Source organism: Meleagris gallopavo, chromosome 3 (genome assembly GCF_000146605.3).
Source record: "Meleagris gallopavo isolate NT-WF06-2002-E0010 breed Aviagen turkey brand Nicholas breeding stock chromosome 3, Turkey_5.1, whole genome shotgun sequence".
Lineage (NCBI taxonomy): Eukaryota > Metazoa > Chordata > Aves > Galliformes > Phasianidae > Meleagris > Meleagris gallopavo.
This window is the reverse complement of record NC_015013.2, coordinates 12,335,573-12,355,495: the sequence shown is the minus strand read 5'-3', so window position 1 is coordinate 12,355,495 and position 19,923 is coordinate 12,335,573. Positions and strand designations below refer to the sequence as shown.

Genomic DNA, 19,923 nt, shown 5'->3' with positions numbered 1-19,923 from the left:
CGGGGGCGCCTCGTGCGGGGCGGGGCGGGCCGCCTTCCTGCCGGGCAGGAGTGCTTCTGGGTGTAGGCCGTAGCATCACAGAGAGACAGGACATCCCGAGTTGGAAGATGCTTACAAGAGCCATCGAGTCCTGCTCCAAACACTCTTGGACTCCGGCACTTGGGGCCGTGCCCACTGCCTTGTGCAGCCCGTTCCGTGCCCACCGCCCTTTGGTGCAGACCCTGTCCCTAACCCCAGCTGCCCTCCCCTGACACAGCTCCATGCCGTTCCCTCGGGCCCTGTCGCTGTCACACAGAGCAGAGCTCAGCGCTGCCCCTCCGCTCCTGTGAGGAGCTGCAGCCGCCATCAGGCCTCCCCTCAGCTCCTCTGCTCTGGGCTGAACAAACCCAGGAACCTCAGTCACCCCTCGTACCCCTTGCCCTCCAGACCCTTCCTGTTTTCATAGCCCTCCTTTGGATACTCTCTAATAGCTTTATGTTCTCACTGTATTGTAGTGGCCAAACTGCACCCAGCGCTGAAGGTGATTGCACCCAACCCTGTCACATTTCTCACTGGTTAGCGCCCACATTCTGCCCTGGTGAGCCCCAAGCTGTCTCACAGGTGCCAGCACTTGCTCTTCCCCTGCACTACATAAGGTACACCTCTGGGGTTGTCACCTTCTTGTAACCATAGAATTATTGAGGTTGGAAAAAACCTCTAAGATCATCAAGTCCAACCTTCAACCCATTGCTACCATGACCTCTAAACCATGTCCTTAAGGTCTCCAGCCACTGTTAGAGCATCCTGGTGTACCCACAGCACAACACCAATGCGTGCAGTAACCCAAATGCATGCCTCCATCTCCTGGCGTGTCTCCTGTAACAGCACATCCTGTCAATTCACCTAGCACCTGCTTAGCTTCAACAGCAGCCCTGTGCCGGTTATTGGAGCTCACTAGCCAGTGACTGGTACAGCTCCAGTGGGCAAACTGCTGATGTGCTTCATACTGGGTGTTAGATGCTGGATGATGCATTGCTTGCTTTCTACTTACTTCTGTCATTTCAGTTGAAAAAAGTCATCTAATTCTTCCTCACAGGCTGGATCTTGATGCAACATGTCAAGAGTTTGTAGCACCAGGCAGTTCCATGAGCCTGCCCCTACTTCTCTGTGGCCCAACACCTATATAAAAAAAGGTTGTTCAACAGGGCTAATCTTGGACAACCATCACTGGTGTCCTTTCCTCATCCCTATAACTTGTCTTTTACCAGTTACTGCTGTAGCCTCCCCTGATGGCAGCTCTTTCTCTTACCAGGTTTAGGCATCTCCACCATCACTAGTAGTTCTATGGGGTGCTGTTTAACATGATTTGTTTATGTGTAGTTAGTGCATTGTCCTTATCTTTGTTACCAAGAGCTTAGTACTAGGATATCAGTTATTTTTGATCCTCACAGCATAACACAGCTTCATCTCTTCCTTCTCTTTGTGTGCCTGCAGTACCTGTTATTATTTTATTTTATGCTTCCCATGCCCTGCTGGTCTTTTGGTCGGTGTTCCTGTCTGGCTCACCTCATGGCTGCAGTTTTCACCCCCCACCTATGTTCTTAATAAATTCTCTTCTCACTTGTAGTTTCCTGCCTAAGGAACACCCTACTGAGGAAGACCTGGGGACCTTTTTCACTTTGGGTTGGAAAGAGAAAGTCAGTGACACACTTCTGGCTTTGAGTAATTACGTGCTTGCTGATCATATTAGCTAATGGGGTTTTGAAAAAGAGAATTGAATCTTCTTTCTGAAATTCTACACCCTGGTTTCTAGCCTTACTTTTGTCAGCCCAGCAATGTAACGTGGGCCAAGTGTGCTTGCAGACACTCAATTCAAAGCTGTTTTACACTGAAATCAGTGTAAAATTACTGCCAAGCCTCTCTGTGTCTTCTTTGTTCCATGGACTGTGCGGCAAGGAGATGTGCGCTCTGCCCAGAGCAGAAATACCAAGCATTGCTTTGGCTGGCATTGAGCTTTGCTCCGGGGAATTAAATTCTCAGCTTCTGCAGTAACAGAGATGGCTGTTTGATCCCAGCCTGTCCCGTTGCTGAGGCAGCCTTCTTACCCATCCTGTCATCTTGGAACCTTCAGGCAGGCAATACCTTCTTTTTCTCTGTGCTGTCACCACATTTATGTGCCATTTCCATTCTGCTGTTTGCAGGCACTCGTTTAAGTAGCACACAATGCCATCTGGAGGCAAATAGTATTATTTCTTCTGCTTCCCAGTTGTGTTCCGTCACCTGTGCTTTGTTCCTGCAGTGCCAGGTTCCCTGTTTTGGGGCAGGAGTTTTGGTGTTCCCATGTGTCAGTGTATGCACATCCTCCCATTGTTTTCTTTACAGTCTGAACGACTTCCTAGCCCGAACAGCTGCATTTAGTGTTCTGGCTCTGTCTTTTCCCTTATTTTTTTTTCCCTCCACTGATGAAAGACCATTTGCAGCATTCCCATTCCTACATGCCTATTTCTATCTGTACTGGGTGCAGAGACTGCTTCCCACAGCCTACTTCCATGCCCTGCCTCCACTCTCTAACACAAGATGCATCTAGCCTGTTGAGAAACCTGCATCCTAAAAGGTTGTTCCCCGTGAGCTGGAGGAGCCCCTTCTAGAGAAATCTTTGTGTATGTGTAGCCTCTCCGTGCTAAGCGGATGAGCTGGTAGAATGGAAAACGACAATAAACAAATTTGCATAAAGAAAATGCCTCAAAGGAGTAGTTAAGCTACATTTTATATATATGTGTGTGTGTTAAAATATGATTATGAACATATATATTGGTTTTCTGAAATTAACTTTCCAACTGAAGAAGGACTGAGATATTACACGTTCTGGTGTCCTTATTTTCAGTTTTTAGATTCCAGATGATGATTTTGAATACTGAGTGGAACACTCTTGATTTTTCCTTGGGGCTGGCAGCTCCCAGCTTACTCCTGTCATGAATGTGGTGTGACCTAAATACCATTTTTGTCTTTTATTTCATGCAACTATTTTAAACTTAGTGTCTGTTTTTCCCTATGGTGCTTCAACAGTTGAGCTCTAGCCATGTATTAAGGGAGTTACAAAACAGCGATATCACAAAGGTAATATCTAAGTAGAATTCCATTTTATTTATAAAATGTTTCTTTGTATTATCTGTTCTGCTCTGATAATTAAGTTTTCCTGCCCCAGTGGACATTGGTTTTGTCACTGTTAATTAGTTCTGTGATGGATGACAGCTCTTAATTTTATAGCACCTCTCTCCAGGTAGTTACCAGTGCAGTAGCCCAGAAATTCTGATGTTCCTGGATATGATGAGTGAAGGGTAGAGGAAACACAGCCACTGACAGCAGCCTTTGACAAAAGCGATGCACAGCTTTGGGAGCCTTTTTGGGACGTTCATAATGAAAAAAAAGAACTTTGCTAATTGTGCTCTGATAAGTTTCTTGTTGACTTTCCCTCTGTGTTTTTCATGAACCAAGTGTCAGTGATGCAGTTTGAGCTTGGTCCGTTGTTTCGCTTCCACTGTCCTATATTTAAGAAGTGTCCAAAATGCACAAAAAGCAGGGGGAGGTTTTCCAGCAACTGGTGGCTTTTGCATCACTCCGAAAACTCATTCGCAGTCACCAGGTGGGATTACATTGCCCACTCTAGCAATGTGCAGAGCTTTGCCAGTGTGCTGGGTGCTTTACAACTGGGTCCTGGCATGTGGGAAGTAGAGAATGGTCTGTAGGTGTCTTCGTGATCGTTTTTTAGAATGAGTGCTTGAGTATCTCCATGGCTTTTGTAGCAGTAAACTATGCCTGAATCTTTTGTTCTCTGTTTTAGCCAAGAAGACCAAAAAACAGGTATTTGTCAGCTACAATCTGCCAAACACAGACAGCAGTTTCACCTTACTCATAGAAAACAGGATCAAGGAAGAAATGATGGCTTTTCCTGAGAAGTTCTGACACTGCCATCATTGTAAAATAACTGGAAGTTTTTGTTTCAGAAGAACTGACTGCAGTTTTCACACTGCCATTAAGCAGTGTACTTGTTTTGTATTGCATTGATTGAATTTGCATTTGTTATTAAATGTAACTGACCTAAATACAGTTGGACCTGGAATTTTTTTACCCCAGATTTGCCACCCTGCCAAGCTGGGGACAGGTTGGTCGAGTAGAAAGGTGCTGCCATACAACGTCTGGCCTGCTTCCTCTGCTGGGAAATCAGTGCCAAGTTGTAGCAACTTGAACGTGGCAGAGCAGCTTCTAGTTGTCTGTACGAACACCTGTGAGGGTACCAGAGAGCACTGTCTTTTGCTTCAGAGGAAAATGATGGTAATAGCTGAAATAGGGACTATTAGAATGAAACCACTTGGTTTTTATATTCAACAGCTGTAAAATACAACAAATTACCTTGCTCTGTCATTTTAGTTGCTGCTGTACTAGCACTAAACATTGAATTTCCTTCCATCTTCTGGACACTGGGAGGCTTTCACAAAGGGTTTTCTGTACAGCCCTGACAGCGGCGTAGAGGGAAAAAGCACAGCTTGACTTCTGGAGCAGTGGGTAAGTCTGCCAGCTGCTAGAAAAACATCGTGTGTATAAACTGAACATACTCATTAGAAAAATCAGAGCAGTTAATACCCCCACCACTGCTAGGCATTCTGTTGCTACAGCTCTAGACTTGCTTCTTGCTAGGATATCCTTTCAAAGGCAAATCCCCCTGCTATTTTGTTCAACAAAACGGGCAGATTAAAATTAACTGTGTGAAAAAAAACCCCAAAGCCCAAAACACACCATAGAGCCAATGGTGTAATGACTGTTTGTAGCTGTCAATACACGCTGTGCTATTGAGCAGTACCTACTCTTCACAGCAATGTTAGGAACATCGAGCATAACAACCTGATGAGCAAATTGAGTATTTTTCTTTTTTATTTCAAGTTGAGTCCTGACTCAAACTTCTGATGCAACTGAAAGCTCCAAGTTCACCAAAGGTTGGTGTGAGGTTGAATTACAGCCAGTCTCCAGTTGTCTGAAGGAGCTGTAACGTCCATGACTGCAGACCTGCTGTGTGGGAGCACTGGGCCTGTTCTTACCTGGTAGGCACAGCCACCAATGCTTGGCTGCAGTTCAGGATCACGGCAGCAAAAGCAGCTAGTGGAGGGGATTTTAATTTATACAGCCCAGGAAGCAGAGTCAGCTGTTCTTCAGTGACTGAATGCAGAGGATAATTAGTTGCAAATCAATGTGCAGATTTAATTAGCCTGAATTAAAATCAGTTCATTCTGTTTGGAGAGGACCAGAAGTCAGGGTGAAGGAGACAGACCACGGAAGGCAAACCGATGGGACAACATCTTTTTATTCTGTACATTTACATACAAAGTTTCTCAGTAGGTACAACGGATGTAACATCATGCAGACATTTAGCTTGTAAGACTGTTTTCAGTACTCGATTTAAGCTTGTGCTATGAGGAAGCACCACCAGACTATTCATGATCAAAACATACAGTAACACGATTCTTTAAAATTTCATCAGAAACCGCAATGGGGAGGGAAGTCTCACCCACAGACATAACACACTGTTACTCCTTTCCCAAAACATTTTACACAATACATTTAAAATGAGGTTTGTCATTTTTCTTAAAAAAAGTTACAGTGGGGGAGATGATCCCACACTTAATTGTGTTGTCTTATGTGCCAGCTACAGGCGCAACTTGACTTGACATTCACAGAGTTCATTTAATGGCACTTCTGCTTCCAATTTGGTGACCTTTAGTGTTTGGCTCCAGGAAGTGGCAACAGTTAAGCAAAATACTTCCATAAAAAAAAATAAAAAACTAAAAAAACCCAACAACCGTACAACAAGCGTGCTCACCAAAACTGCAAGGTAAATCAGACAGAACCCTCTCACAGGTGCCAGAAAACACCTCCAAACAGATGACAGCTTTCTCCACACTGTCTGTATCTGTCTGTAGTGTGTCAGGCAGCACAAGCATTACGGAAACCTTAAAAGGAAAGACAACAAAGATCAAGCATAATGTCACTTTCACGTTTTTCTTTAAAACGAGAAAGAAGGAAGAAAGCCCTTGAATGGTAAGCCAAAAGAAAAAAATCCATGGATGGGCTTAGGGGTTACCGAAGGCTCGCAGAAAAGGGCTGACGTGAACAGCACAACTCGGAGTGCTTCCTGCATTGTGGTGGCCAGAAATGGCTGTTGCAGAAGAGCAGCTCCTGGCCGTGGCTGCAGAGGAGCAGGAGGAGCCGACAGCTGAGCAACGAGGCACTGAGTGTCTGCCTGTGGCACCCCGCTGCTCTGCCGAGCTCTCCCACACCAGAGAAGCTTAAGAAAAGCTTTCCAGCTACACGAGTGTGGGGAGAAGGAAACAAGAACAGAAGAAAACACACACAATTGTTCATCCTTTCAGGAGAAGGTGCAAAATGAGCTACCGATCTTGTGTTCTATTATCACGACGGAGGCGGAGGGCCAAACCGGCCTGAGAAGCTGGGACTCCCCACGTTGCACATCAGTACCGAGTATCTGCTTACAGGCAAACAAAAAAAGCCTGCAGTAATTCACGTCACTTTTTAAAGAATTGACAACAACAAAAAGTGCGAAATATTCCTGTCACCTTGTGTTCATTACGTAAATGTTGATATGTTTAAACGAGCATTCTCTTCCCTGGGCCTGCCTGTCCTCAGAGAGCAAACACCAGAATAGGAAACGGTAAAGCGCTGTGGACACCAGCGGTGAGCACACCGGGACCGCTGACAGTGCTGGAAGCAGCCAGCTGTGTGAAGGGGCTCCAAGAGCCACACTGCAGCTTGAGTACACACAGAGACCTTTTCTATTCCCTTCAAACTTGTTCTGCCTCGTCAATTTCCCTTGTGAACCCACTTCTTCCCCCCAGTGCGTGTGGCTTGCCACAAAATTCTTATACTGAAGGTGAGAGGTATTGCACAAATTTGGCACGTGGATACTGTGTGGACTTGAAAGGCCTTGGGTTTTCCTTAGATGAGCACAGATTGTGGAAGTCAGCACAGAACAGAAAGAGGGAAACGGCCACTCTCAAGCTGGGCAATAAAACTTTGGTGTAAGGAAGATCAGGCTCTTGCCGTCACAGCAAGTCTAGCAAAGATGAAAAAACAGCAGTGTAATTTTGGGCAAAATTAGCATCAACTGGTCCAGTGTTTTGTACCGGGCTCAGGAAGAACCCAAATGTCCACATCCTCTGTACAAAAATTAGTAGCTTTAGGACAACATTGCTATTCTGAACACGACAAACTGTCGCTTCTGCAGGTCTACCTGTCCTCCTGCTCGGCAGTTATCTGAGCTGTGCTGTGGCAGCACCTCTCTGATTTACTGGGGACTGGAAGAGGACATCAGCAGCCTAGTGGGGGATGGAAATCGTTAGGTTCAGTAGTTAGTAGACAATATATATACAGCAAAGGAGGAAGGGGGAGGGCAGGTAGAGGAGGAAAGTGCAAACAAGCGCTTTCCGTGCTTGCAAACGCAAGATGTACATCAAACAAAGTGGCAATCATATGGACACGCAATACAACATCAACATCCTGCTGCTCTGTTTGTTCAAACGTCTGCACTACTGCGCGATCACAAATGGATGGCCTGAGTGGAAAAGAGGGAGGGAGAGGAGAGAGGTTAACGACAATGCAAGAAAGCTGTTTGTTTACAGTGTCCTTGCATTGAACTGGATCCTCACAGTCATCACACAGCGAGAATCAAAAGCCGATGGCCAATGAAAGTAGTTGGTTTGGAGTCCGGAGGAAGGACGTCAAGTGGCCGTGATGGAAGAGCTATCCATACAGTATGTGACAAATCGGATGTTCACTTTCTTTAGAGTAGCAGAGTGGGATTGACCCAATTTTTTCTTTTTTCCTGAAAGAAAATCCTACAAAAGCAGTTAGGAAAGGGGGGAAGTACAGGTGGGCTCACCGTGTATTCATGGGTCAGAACCAGAAAACATTTCAAAAACTCCCAAGACGGCCAACAGACAGTAAATCATTCACAGGCTATCAATTCCTTCCTTTTTGATAGTCACTTAAACATTTTGTCCACTTAAATTGGCAACAAAACCTCTGGTTCTAAACACAGGCAGGGCAATGCCAGAACGCTCATTTCCCAGGAGCGGCAATCGCAGCCACACTGCCTTGGAAAATAACAGTACAGACTGTAGCCAATGCTCCTTACTTTTTGTTACTGCTGGTCTGTGCTCTTCTGGAGCGGTCAGTTGTAGATTCAGGACCTCCTAGTAATTAAAGCCATTCTTGGCAAAACTAATTTTTGCATCATTGGTCAAATCATTTACATCTACATTAGTATTAAACGCCAGCAGGAACAGTCTAAAATAGGTTAACAGACTCTTAAAATGTGTAAAGCCAATTCTCACTGAAAAATCAGCTTGTTTGGGTAGGATTTTCTTCAATGCATTCGGTTAAAAAAAAAATATCTTACTAATTTAGAAAGTAACTCTTAAATGCACATGGGCTATAAAAAAAAACACAAGCTGCCTAAAATGCAGTCAGAATTTCAGTCACAACAGGTTTTGCTTTGTTTCTTCTTTTTTTTTGGTGTATACAAACACAGCAGGCAACCTGGGCACTTTGCCTTTCTACACAGGCAGAAGAATGTTGCACAAGTCAAAGTTTCAGTCGATTCAACTTCGCAGTGATACCTCCTTCCTTTAAAGGAACACAAAACAAACAAAAACAACCTCCCCCCCCATGGTTTCTTTCTTGGAATGGCTGCACCTCTTATAATAAGATGGCTTCATTTTTGTGATCTATGAAAGGAAAAGGAAATAAAGTGCTTCTTGAGAATAAATCAAAATAAATATACATATTTAATGGCAGGAAAAAAGAGTTCTGAAGGGCTATCTCCAGCCAGGTCTTTTCTCAGATGAGTATTTTCCCCCATAATTTTTTCAAGAGCGATCTGCACAACAGTTGATGGTTCCTACAAGTTGCTTCAGCAACAGGGTTGAATTCCCCCAAGTCTGCATCTGCTCCATCACTGGTTCGTAAAACCTGCGCAAAACACCTTTGCCCGAAGTGCCGTTCCTCCTGCACAACAGCATCAAATAAAATACAAAAGGAAGGGGAGAAGGGGAAAACAAAAACAAAACAAACACCAAAGAAACAAACAAACAAACAAACAAAAAGAGAAAATCCACCCAGTTACATGGACTTCATCCCGTTGGCAGTGGTGTTCTCAGAGATGCCATCGCTCACAGTCGCTGAGTCGTGAAGGCCCGAGTAGTCCTTGAGTTCAGAGTTTGTCAGGAGCAGGGGCTGCTCGCCCTTCTTGTGAGGCAGGAGGGGCTGCCTGGTGTAGTGCTCCCCGTCCGGGATGTTCTCGGGCAGGTTCTGATTCTTGCTCTCCGGCAGCAGCAGGATGCAGATGATGCAGATGAGCGTACAGCAGGCAAAGATGACGTGGTGCAGGAAGTAGCCTTTCTGGTTGTGCAGCTCCATGATGGGGGCGGTCAGGCGGCCAAAACCCGCGCTGGCCAGGACCAGCCCCAGCCCTCCGCCCCTGCAAACACAGCAGAGGTGAGAGCACAGCCCCACACGTCTGTGCTGGAAAAGCACTTGAAGGACCCTTGGCCCCAGGCTGTCTTACTGGGCAAGTAACTTGGGCACATGGACTCTGAAATCTTTGAGGCAGGGCTGTTTGCTCACAGCTTTTGTGCTGTGCAAAAAAAAAAAAAAAAAGCTGTGTTGCTTTGCTGTTGTTGTAGATCATTACTGCCTATCTGCTGCTATGGGGGGAATAACAATAACAATACTTACCCATGTATCTTTTCTCACCCACATAACTGCACCTACATAAGCAGAAGAGCAGCTGTATTGTGCGAGTATGTGGCCAGCCCTCTAAAATATTTCAAGTGCTCTCGTATTTAATAAGGGCAAACCAGATTTTGCTTAACATCCTGCTTAGACAAAACACACAAGAAGTGGTAAGCACAGAAGCCTGTTTTGGCTGTCCCCAAAGTATCTGGCAGCAATGGCCAGCGGAGGTAGGAGATGAGGCTTCACAGACCATTGCCTCATTCTGTTGTACCAAGCACTGAGTGCTGAAATATTTTTCCTATAAAATGTGTTGGGGCTGGAACCTCTACATGCACTGGTGTTGTACCAACATGAATCATTTTCAGAAAAAAAAAAAAAAAAGATAATAGAGCAAGTGGTTAAAATAGGAAAATAAGTCAGGAGTTCAGGGATTCATTTTTGAGACCTCTTCCTGACTCACCATGAGGCAGGTGCCTCACCCCACTCTTGCTTTCCTTGTGCATTCATGTGCTGTGCATCAAGAGGTGACAAAAAGGTGAATACAGGTAAATGCTTAAATTATAAACAGGGAATTTCACAGAATATTCTTTATGGCACAAATGCTCATTTATTAAAGCAACGTGCCAGAGTACTGAGATCATACATGCAAGCACCAAGAAAGAGTAAAAAGGCATTAAAGCTCAAAAAGAACCCTAAAGTGTAAAACCAGCTCTTCTGTCACCCCAACACAAGAACGGAAACGTTTGCACTGGCTGCATTCTGTGCCATTTCAACTCTGGGTTATGCAAGCAGCCCCTGTAGCAATGCCTTACCTTCCCTGAAGCCTCTCCAAGCCCTGTGCACACCCAGCCACGTGGTCGGGGCTGCCCCATCCCGCCTGGTGACACCGCAGACATGTGCAGACCTGTTTCTGTGGCAGGAACACCGAGACCTCTGGGCTGTCACCCAAAGCTGTCCCCTTATCTGCATCCCACAGAGCTGCAGCGTGTCCTTCTGCCCTTCCCAAGGCGCCCTCTCCTGCACAGGGAGGTCAGGCCCGGTGGCAGAGATGTGCGGGTTTCAAAAAACGCTCCTTAGGACAAAAATTCCTGTATGTACCTTCCATTTCTCTAAACTTGGTGAAGCTCTTTTCATAGATAGGAGTGAGTTTTCCCCAAATATTGCAAAAGCCCTATTTAAAACCTTGCCAGCTTTCCAATGGCAATTTAGAAACCTCGCTGAATGCGCCCCTTGTGCAAGCAGCCTCCCTGCAGCTTCATTAACAGGCTCACATGGGTGCTCTGCAGAACTTCCCTCCTGAACACATGGTGAGCTGCTCTCCAAGTTGGCTCGCTCACATCAGCACTTGCTACAGCTACACTGCATCTCAGCGAGCGAGGGGACCTGAGGTGATCCTTCAAAGCAGCTGCGGAAGGACATCGGAGAGGCTGAAAGGAAGCAGGAAAAGGCAACAAAGGCAGCTCTGTCACTACAAGGCAAGCAGGTTCACATTTGGAAGGGGAAAAAAATACAGTTTTTCCATGTCATGGCAGTAATTAGAACAAGTGTTACTTTATCCTACCCTCAGAAACTGGCAGGAGAATGACTGAAAATATATGTTGGTGTATGCTTTGTTTTTTCATGTCTGACTATATTGCAAATATGAAAATGAAAGAAGAAAAAAAAAAAAGCAAAAAAGCAGAACGCTCTGAGAACAGGGAAGCAGTGCCACCACTAGGGAGCAGACAGAGCTCATGTTGCTGCACAGCAGTTAGCAGGTGGCCTGGCAGCCCTGCTCTGTCCTGACAGGGCCTGTGCCCAAAACAGCTGCCCTGTGCAGGCAGTGTCCATCGGAATGCAGCACAACATCCTTCCCTGTGCTCTTGGCCTGAGCCCGGTCGAGCCTAAGAGGAAGGACTCACCCTTCTCAGTTTTGCACAGAGCACCATCATCTTATTTTGAGTGGGCCATTTGTCCTCAGAACCAACTGCTTATTAGGACTTTATCCTGGTCCAGGCCTCTTCTCCCACTCGTTAGTGACACAGAGGACAGGGAGAGGACACCACGCTTTCCTCAGCCCATTCATACTGAGGAGCTGTGAAATCCATAGTGGTATTCTCATCAAGATTACTGGAGATGGACTACCAGTGTTATTTGATGCTCAGAATCAGTAGCTGGAAGGCCCTGGTATAAATAAACCATTTGATCAGGGAAACCTCAGAGACAGCCCCAGCCTCTCACTACTTCTCTTTTCCATAAGGCTCCTCAAGATTCAATAAAATGCACAGTATGATGCTCTGAAACATTAAGGGATATCAGAATACCAGTGGTATTCTGGAAAAGAAGCAATGAGGCCAGAGCCCACCACAGTGCAAGACACAGCTTAACTCTACTTCCACCTGAGACATGTTTACAGACTGCCCTGAGAGCCACAGCATAATTACAGCCCCAAGCAGATGTCAGCAACAGGTTTGCAATGGTAGGACTGCAAAGTGCTGCAGAGTATCATCATCCCTATTTATAAACAGGGACCCTGAGGCACATCCAGCTATTGTCACTTGCCTGGTGTCACCCAGCAGAGCCAGGGGAAGCAGAACTTTGGTTCCCAGACAGGAATTTGTCCCCCTCTCTGTTACATGAGCAATTTAAGGGAAAAGTTTACTAGGTTCACACTGCATATCTGACCCCACTTGGCAGATCTTGTTCTAGTGGACTTGGCCAATTCCTTATCTGCATGCCTTTCAAATAGAGATGAGAAAAAACTGAAGAGGCATAAAGAGACCAAACAACTGACAGGCACGTAAATATATAGCTGCTAGTGTTATGGGCGCTGTGCAATCTCCTCTCACACTGCCCTTCCCTGTGGGAATAATATTATCTGTAAAATGCATTCACAAAGTCAGAGAGCTTAGAAGAGCAGGCTGTGGACTGAAGGGACTGGTAAATCTGACAGTTTTATTATAATGCTTTTACAAAGTTATTGAAAAAGGAGTAATTGGAGGGGAAGAGGGAAGCTCAGAATCTCCTCCTCCCCACTCCCCTCTCCTTCCCACCCCTATGACCTACGTTCCTATGAAATTCAATGGAAATCAGAGCAGACTCCTGAATCGCTGTGGCACTGCTGAAAGCATTATCCAGAACACACAAGCATAAACTTCATGCCGGGAAAGATAACGGCGAATAAATAAAATGGTACATAAGCCACACAACACAAAGACAGTTTACAGAAGGCTCTCCAGAGATCATCTGCCTGAGTACTACTACTGCCCAGCATGAGAGCGCTCCCCTTCAGAGAAACATTGAGCCTTGGCTAAAATAGACCTGGGGGCAAAGAGAAAAATGGCAAAGAGGTGGAGTATGATTCTGCAGTAAAGGCAAAACATGGTACTGTAGGCGAGGCTGCAGATCCTCAGAGCACCTGTACACTCCTGCAGCACTGAACACTGCATACTGCAGTATCTCCTTTCCACTGAACTACTCCTATAGCAGGATTAACTCACCCTATGGAGGCAGGGAACTGACTGCAGCTACGTCCTTCTCTGCACACCTGTGTAAACCTATCTTATACCCAGCTGTGGGCTCACACAGTTACCACTTGCACAAATCCAGCAGGGTAAGCAGAGTAACGAAATGGTGCAAAACTACAGAATCTGCTTCAGCTAAGTAATTTAGACCATACCATGCTGTGAACAAATGCAGTTCACGTGATGACTAGCCTGCTGAAAATCACCACGATGGGGTATGAGGTAGAGCCATCTGAAACAAAGCCTCTCTGTCCTAAGATAGGCATTTACTTAGACAGACAGACTGCAGCGAGTAAAAAGTGGCTCAGAAATTACTGTGCGGTCTCCAATTATGGGAGATTTCCCCCCCAACCCATACAGTGTTAACTTACACAGCCAGTTATCAAGAAAATGAGTTTAATTTCTTCCCTGTCCTTTAAGGTGAGGGGCCCTGGTGTCTCACCTTATTACTGTGGGTGTGATTTCAGCACAGAAGAATACGCTGAGACTTCCAACGGCATGCGAAGAAAACATCCCCACAATGGAAAATGCGGTAGAGAACTTGTCTTTGACACTGTCACTCATACCTGTCAAGACAACGATGTGCATGAAAGGAGAGAATGAGGCCAAATCTCCAAGAAGGAAAACAAGAAAACAGATCTACGTTACTCATTCTCCCTAAATAAGGATTTGAGTCATTTCTGTAAAGCTAATTTAAAACAGGTATTTATAAAATCCTTTCCCAAGCATCCAAGACATAAACACGGATGAAAAAAAATCGTAATGTCATGCCAAAAATGGCAGTGATCTCTGCATTATTTATGCTCAGCCACCACAAAAAAACAAAAGACCAAAAAAAACCCCACCTATTTGGGCAGCCTTTTAGGCACCAGACACTTCCCTCCCAAATTTGACAGACAGGCAGATGCAGGCGGTGTTCATCAGGTTGCCAGCACTTACAGCTCAAAGCCCTGGGTGCTGGAGAGGCTCCTGGGACAGCAGGGGAGGGAAACAGAAATGCTCCCACTTCCGTTACACCTGCCAATGCCCTGCAAGTGATGGGTCTGCAGACTGTTCCAACTCAGCTTGACCCTCGCTGTGTTGGATCCAATGGATAACCACCCGCTTACATTCTTGCTGAAAGTATCAGCTCTTGGGAGAGCAAAAAGTATCTGAGTCCTTAGGTCACAACTTTTGCAGTGTACTGAATGATTCCCACAGCCTGCTGAGGGTTAAGCCCTTTCTGCCATCCACCCCAAGTCTGTAGGAGAGGACAAATCCTGCTGGCAGACAGGGATGTGAGCGCAGTGCTTTGCACACTGGGGCTCTGTGAGGCTCTTGGGCACTTTTTGTAGCAATGACCCAGTGGGCACTACTAGACAGAACAGACCTTGGAAAAGCCAAGACCTTGGAAAGGCCAGGTCTGATCAGTCAGATGCAGAAGTTCCCCTGCAGCCCATCGCTGTACATGACAGTACTTAAGGCTGAGAAACAGTGTCTGAGTCCCCTTCTCAGAACAGACCTCAGCACTGCTTCCTGCACATTGCAGACATGTATGTAAACCGTACCTGAGTCTGGAAGTTGACTGTATTTTCCAATCACTGTGTCCAAGATCACGAAGTTACAGTATGATAAAAATAAGAGAGGGAGAGAAAACAAGAGTGTACTATTGTTACTCATGCAACTCATCCAGAGTAAAAAAGACAAGGCAAGCCCTGCATGCCTCCCTCAGCCCCACGCACTCCTCCTGTCCCACAGCCCCCTGATGCGACGTGCCAGCTTCAGCCAAATGAATGCTAATGAAATGGTGATAATAACCACAGACGCAAAGCATTTTGAAGAGACCCAGAATTACTGCTGGGCAAACACAAAGGCCTCTTTGTTGTTAACAAAGAAGGAGAAGAGAAACTGCCCCCATCCTGCAGCCCCAAGTAGATGGCCAATGCAGGCTCTGCTTGGAAAGCAAAGCTCTCAGTGTCAGCATCACTGTGTGGTGAGTGACCTTCTCCCTTGGTAGCAATGCAAGGGGCGACCTAAGGTCTGGAGCAATGACATGAGCCTCAATGCCTGCTGCTGATGGATACACTCATCTCCCTCTCCCCCCTTCTGCAATTCCCATTTCATTTGCTAATTACACTCAAATTATGCTAAACTGAAACATAAAGCTGTAACAGATTTAGTATTTGGTAGGGTCGCTGCTTCTCTTCAAATACTGTCCAGCAGTTTTGAGGAAGAATTGGGTATCATCTAGAACAGGAAGAGACAAGCTGCTCCAAAGCTCAAGACTGCCTTTCTCTCCTCTTTTCACAAAGAAATAGGGGAAGAAAAGAAGGAACAGCCTACAGGAACAGGACATCTACTGAAGTCCATGTGTCAGCATAGCAGAGAGCACCTAGGGTTTGTGGCTGTTTTTAGGTTTTAGCAACTTTGTGTCACAGAATGGTCCGGGTTGGACAGGCCCACTCAGCTCCAACTCGCTGCTGTGGGCAGGGTTGCCCCCCACCAGCTCAGGCTGCCCAGGGCCCCATCTAACCCGGCCTTGAGCCTCCAAGGGTCGGGCACCACAGCTTCTCTGGGCAGCTGTGCCCACAAAACCACACAGACCCATCATGGAAAAGGATCTAGCAATTCTTACAGGATGTTCCTCCCCACCATCAGCCCTTGTTGTTGCTGAAAAACTGAAACCAAATTTTAATGGCTCCAGTGTACTTTCTCTCTACAAAGCAACTATGTTTATTACCTTGGCAGCCTCCACAAATATGTGATGCCCTTAGAAATAAAGATGAATGTATTATAGAGACCCTGCTGGACACCATCACGAGAACCTGGAGTTTTGGGAGAACGAACACACACACACACAGTGTGCATCTGCATGTCACAGTACTTCAGAACATGAGATGAGACATGGAGCTTCTCCCCTTTCAGCTGATGCTTTTGGGCACAGTAAGTGCGCTCAAAGGAAATGTAAACATCTGTACCAAGTGGAGAGCAACATTGGAGTCTCCTCAATGTCCTGAAAGATATTCACTGTTCCCCCTTCCCACTTTCACAAATAGTTTGTTCACTAAAGGTTGACTTGGTCAACACTTTCAGGAAATATGGTCTGTAAATATGGGCAACACTTGCTGGCCAAGGGCTCACCCTCAACACGCGGGAACGTAAAAATCTTTCCATCCTCAATGCAAAAATCCTCTCTCATTAAAGCTCTGAAGTCATTTCTAAACTTAGAAGTGGAAAACAGCAACAACCAGTGTTCTCATGTTTGTCACAATTCCAGTTTGTTCAGAGGCACGTCTCGGTCTCTCAACAGCACCCAGAGAAGGGAGAGAGACTCTTGTTTTTGAAAGGAACAGTCCCTCTGCCAAGCTGCATCACCTCCTGAAATCATACCTACATATACACGTAGACCTTGCACACATGCCACAGGAGAAGTAGGGTTCCTCAGCTGTGTTTCTCCGCTACCCGCACATTACTCGGAAGTAGCAAGATGCCCAGATCAGGCAGAAGACGTGCACCTATTGCTTTAACTCCTGCTTCTTTTAGAGGCCATGTAGAAAGCAGAACCAAGTGGGAAGGCTCCTTCCTTCCCAAGCCCCTACTCAGCTGTTTCCCCAAAGCATATTTCACTGAAATAAATGCTTTTTTGTTTGCTTGTCTTTACGTGACAGAACTAGAAGCAGCACCAATACTCAATGAGCTTCACCACTGGGACTCATCCAGAACAATTCCTCTTCTTAATGAGTCTAAGGCAACAACTGTTTGGAGAATCCTTCAGATAAATTCAGCTGCTGAAGCTAAGCAGGTGTACTGCATGTCAAATCAGAGAGAGGTGATGGAAACATTCCGTGGTCCCTTATCCAAAGATCCTTGGAGGTGGGGGGGAATCGACCTAAGCTGCATAACATTTTCCATCAACTCTATGAACATGTTAAAATCAATTCTCCCCTCCCATAAGAAAAAAACATGGAGAGAAGAGAACCTTCATCCAAAATTCGACAGTGAATTGTTAACTCTGACAGAGTGTAAATCTCTGTACCTGTACAGTGCAAAGAAACATCGAAAAGGAGATTCCTATGAGCACCTAATGATGTTCTACTTTAACTGATAAAAGGGAGCCAAAATATACTATAAGTGACATTTCTGCTATCACCATCAGCAGGATCATACAGCATAGAAATCAGCCGAGTTCCCACACAGCTACTTGGCTGTCAGACTTTCCACCATCAACTGCTGTGACCATTTTACCCCTACGTGTCACACTCAGCCTCCTGCAGTCCTGAAAAGCGCATCTCCAACTCACAGTTCAGAAGGCCCAGCTGAAGAAGCGATGCCAGAGCTGTAAGGATCATGAAGAGCAGGAGCCCTCCTCTCCTCCCCAGGAACCCAACCACGGGGCACATGGCCAGGCAGGATGCCAGTGCAATCCCAGCCATGGTATAGTAGTCTGCATAGAAGTTCTGGGTAATCGTCATCTTCGCTTCGTGTCCCATCATACTTTTTGCAAAACAGTGGTGAATGCCGTAGCCAGTCAGCCTAGGGAAAGGACAGCAAGAGATCATGGCCATGTACTGCAATGTAACTCAGCACAGGAACATATTCACGTGCGAAGCATTTCTGTGTGAGAATACAACACCTACTGCAAAAAAGACCCATTTCTAGTTAGTCTTCCAGGCAGTATCATTAAAATAAGACATTATTAAAAAAGAAAATTAAAAAAATCCTTATTCAAATAGAGATTTGTAATCTACTGTCTGCATTTGCACATCTTTTGGTCAAGATCAGGATACGATAAACTTTATAAGGACTCTTAGTACCAACTCAATGATCCTTATGGCCTCTTCCAACTTGGGATATTCTGTGATTATAAGATTCTGTGACTAGTTTTCCCAACACATTTTGGAACCCTCCCCTTGAGCTATTTCCAACATATCCAACTGCTGATGGCCACTCAGCCAGCACTGCTGGGACAGAGCAACCCGTGTGCTTGGGCAGCAAAACACGCACAATACAAATACGTCTTCCAGAAAAACCCTCCTGCCCACGGCACTGCATCATACTACGGATGGCATCTCACCCCTCACATTAGTCTGTTACAACTGAAAACCCCTTAGAAATAAGCATTCGAAGTCACACACACTGTTCTGCAATGATTATTACTATGATGAAACAATAACGTCTACACACGTATCACATTAGAGCAGTATCTCTCCTTTTAGAAGGTTCTTCATGATGCCAATCATTCCACATCTCTTTGCACTGTTATACTCCTCTTCTTCCTGTCCTTTCCTCTCAATGCAAGAAAGAAAAAACAAAGAAGACAAGGAAGGGAGAGCAGGGAGGCTGAAGGCAGAGAAAACACTGTGAGAAGCCCACACGTCACACCGTGTGGTGCCATGCTGCACTGCACCACCATGGCTTCGGCAGGAGGTTGATGCTCTCAACTCAACAACCCCCAGGGCAGCAGCAGTACCCCTGCAGGGAAGGGCCTCCTGCCCCAGCTCCTACACCTGACAAACCTGCTGCAAGCTCATGTCAAATTGATGCTGCCTCACAGCTGCAGAGCCAGGTCTCCGAAAATGAATGGCAGGTACATTATACTGATACACCTCTATCCTCCCGAGTGTCAGGAACTTGAAGCACTTGTCAGTGTAAACTGGATATTTAAGCATAGAAACAGCTGGGGAATACACAATTGCTGAGTGCATGACTACTTGGAACCTGGGGAATTTTTCTTGCTACCTTGTAAATTAACACCACAGTTCAAGAATACTTGCCCCAGCACCGCACTCCCCCCCCCACAACAACAAACAGCTATGCAGTTACCTGCCATTATAGAGAAATGTCACCTGCTTTGGGTATCTGGATAACACCTCCTTCTAAGTGAAATATTAATTAGAAAAATCATTTTTTAATAATGGAGCAGCATTAACCACCTTCTATCTTCTCCCTTTCTCTTGTCTGCATGCACGCATGCTTGCTAAGGTTGATATTTAGGCCATAACCAATAAGACAGATTAGCATATCATCTGTGTTTTGCTACTCAGTCTGCTTCCCCACGAATTGCTCAGTTATCTTGCTGAAACTTAAGACATTTATCTGCCTTGATAACTCACCACTCCCTGAGAAAGGTTCTTCCTCCATGTCTCATCCACACTGCTAAAACTTAGTGCAGTCCCATGCAACAGAATCAACAGAACTTAGATTTATTTTTTCCCACCTCATAAAGACAAACCTGAAACACACATCAGCTGCACACTAGATGGATGGCAAATAGCCTCCATACACTACTGCTCTAACTCACTCTGTGGGCTCTGTAGTTCTGGGTTAGGGAATTTCCAAATACATGTCACTAGAAATGGTGTGGGTGAAAGAGAGAATTTCCCCGTATTTCCACATACAGCTGTATGGGAACTGCTGAATCATGGCCTGAACCTCTGACTGATCACCTGAGGCAAGCAATGAGTCAGCCCTGGGTTGCACCTCTCCCAGACCCATTTAAGAGCTGACTACCAGTGGGGAAGGATCTTTCTTCTGGAGATCCCTCCTTTGGAGTTTTACAGTGAGCCCAGGACAACGGTAAGCACTCCATCTATTCTTCCTTTGGTGTAATAACCTGCTTAGTCAAACTCTCTTATATTTCATAATTATAACATCTGTA

At 45.7% G+C, this 19,923-nt stretch overlaps 2 protein-coding genes across 2 annotated transcripts in view; one reads left to right on the top strand and one right to left on the bottom strand.

Moving 5' to 3' along the window:
- PSMG4 (proteasome assembly chaperone 4) overlaps window positions 1–4,082 on the top strand; it is a 4,587-nt gene extending 505 nt beyond the window's left edge. The window contains exon 3 of the mRNA XM_010708409.3: window positions 3,801–4,082. Coding sequence (XP_010706711.1) covers window positions 3,801–3,942 — 142 coding nt within the window. The 3' untranslated portion in view covers window positions 3,943–4,082. The remainder of the gene's footprint in view (window positions 1–3,800) is intronic.
- Window positions 4,083–5,317: 1,235 nt separating this feature from the next.
- SLC22A23 (solute carrier family 22 member 23) overlaps window positions 5,318–19,923 on the bottom strand; it is a 99,336-nt gene continuing 84,730 nt past the window's right edge. The window contains exons 7-10 of the mRNA XM_010708408.1: window positions 17,566–17,798; window positions 14,834–14,866; window positions 13,729–13,852; window positions 5,318–9,526 (exon numbers count right to left, since the gene is read on the bottom strand). Coding sequence (XP_010706710.1) covers window positions 9,169–9,526; window positions 13,729–13,852; window positions 14,834–14,866; window positions 17,566–17,798 — 748 coding nt within the window. The 3' untranslated portion in view covers window positions 5,318–9,168. The remainder of the gene's footprint in view (window positions 9,527–13,728; window positions 13,853–14,833; window positions 14,867–17,565; window positions 17,799–19,923) is intronic.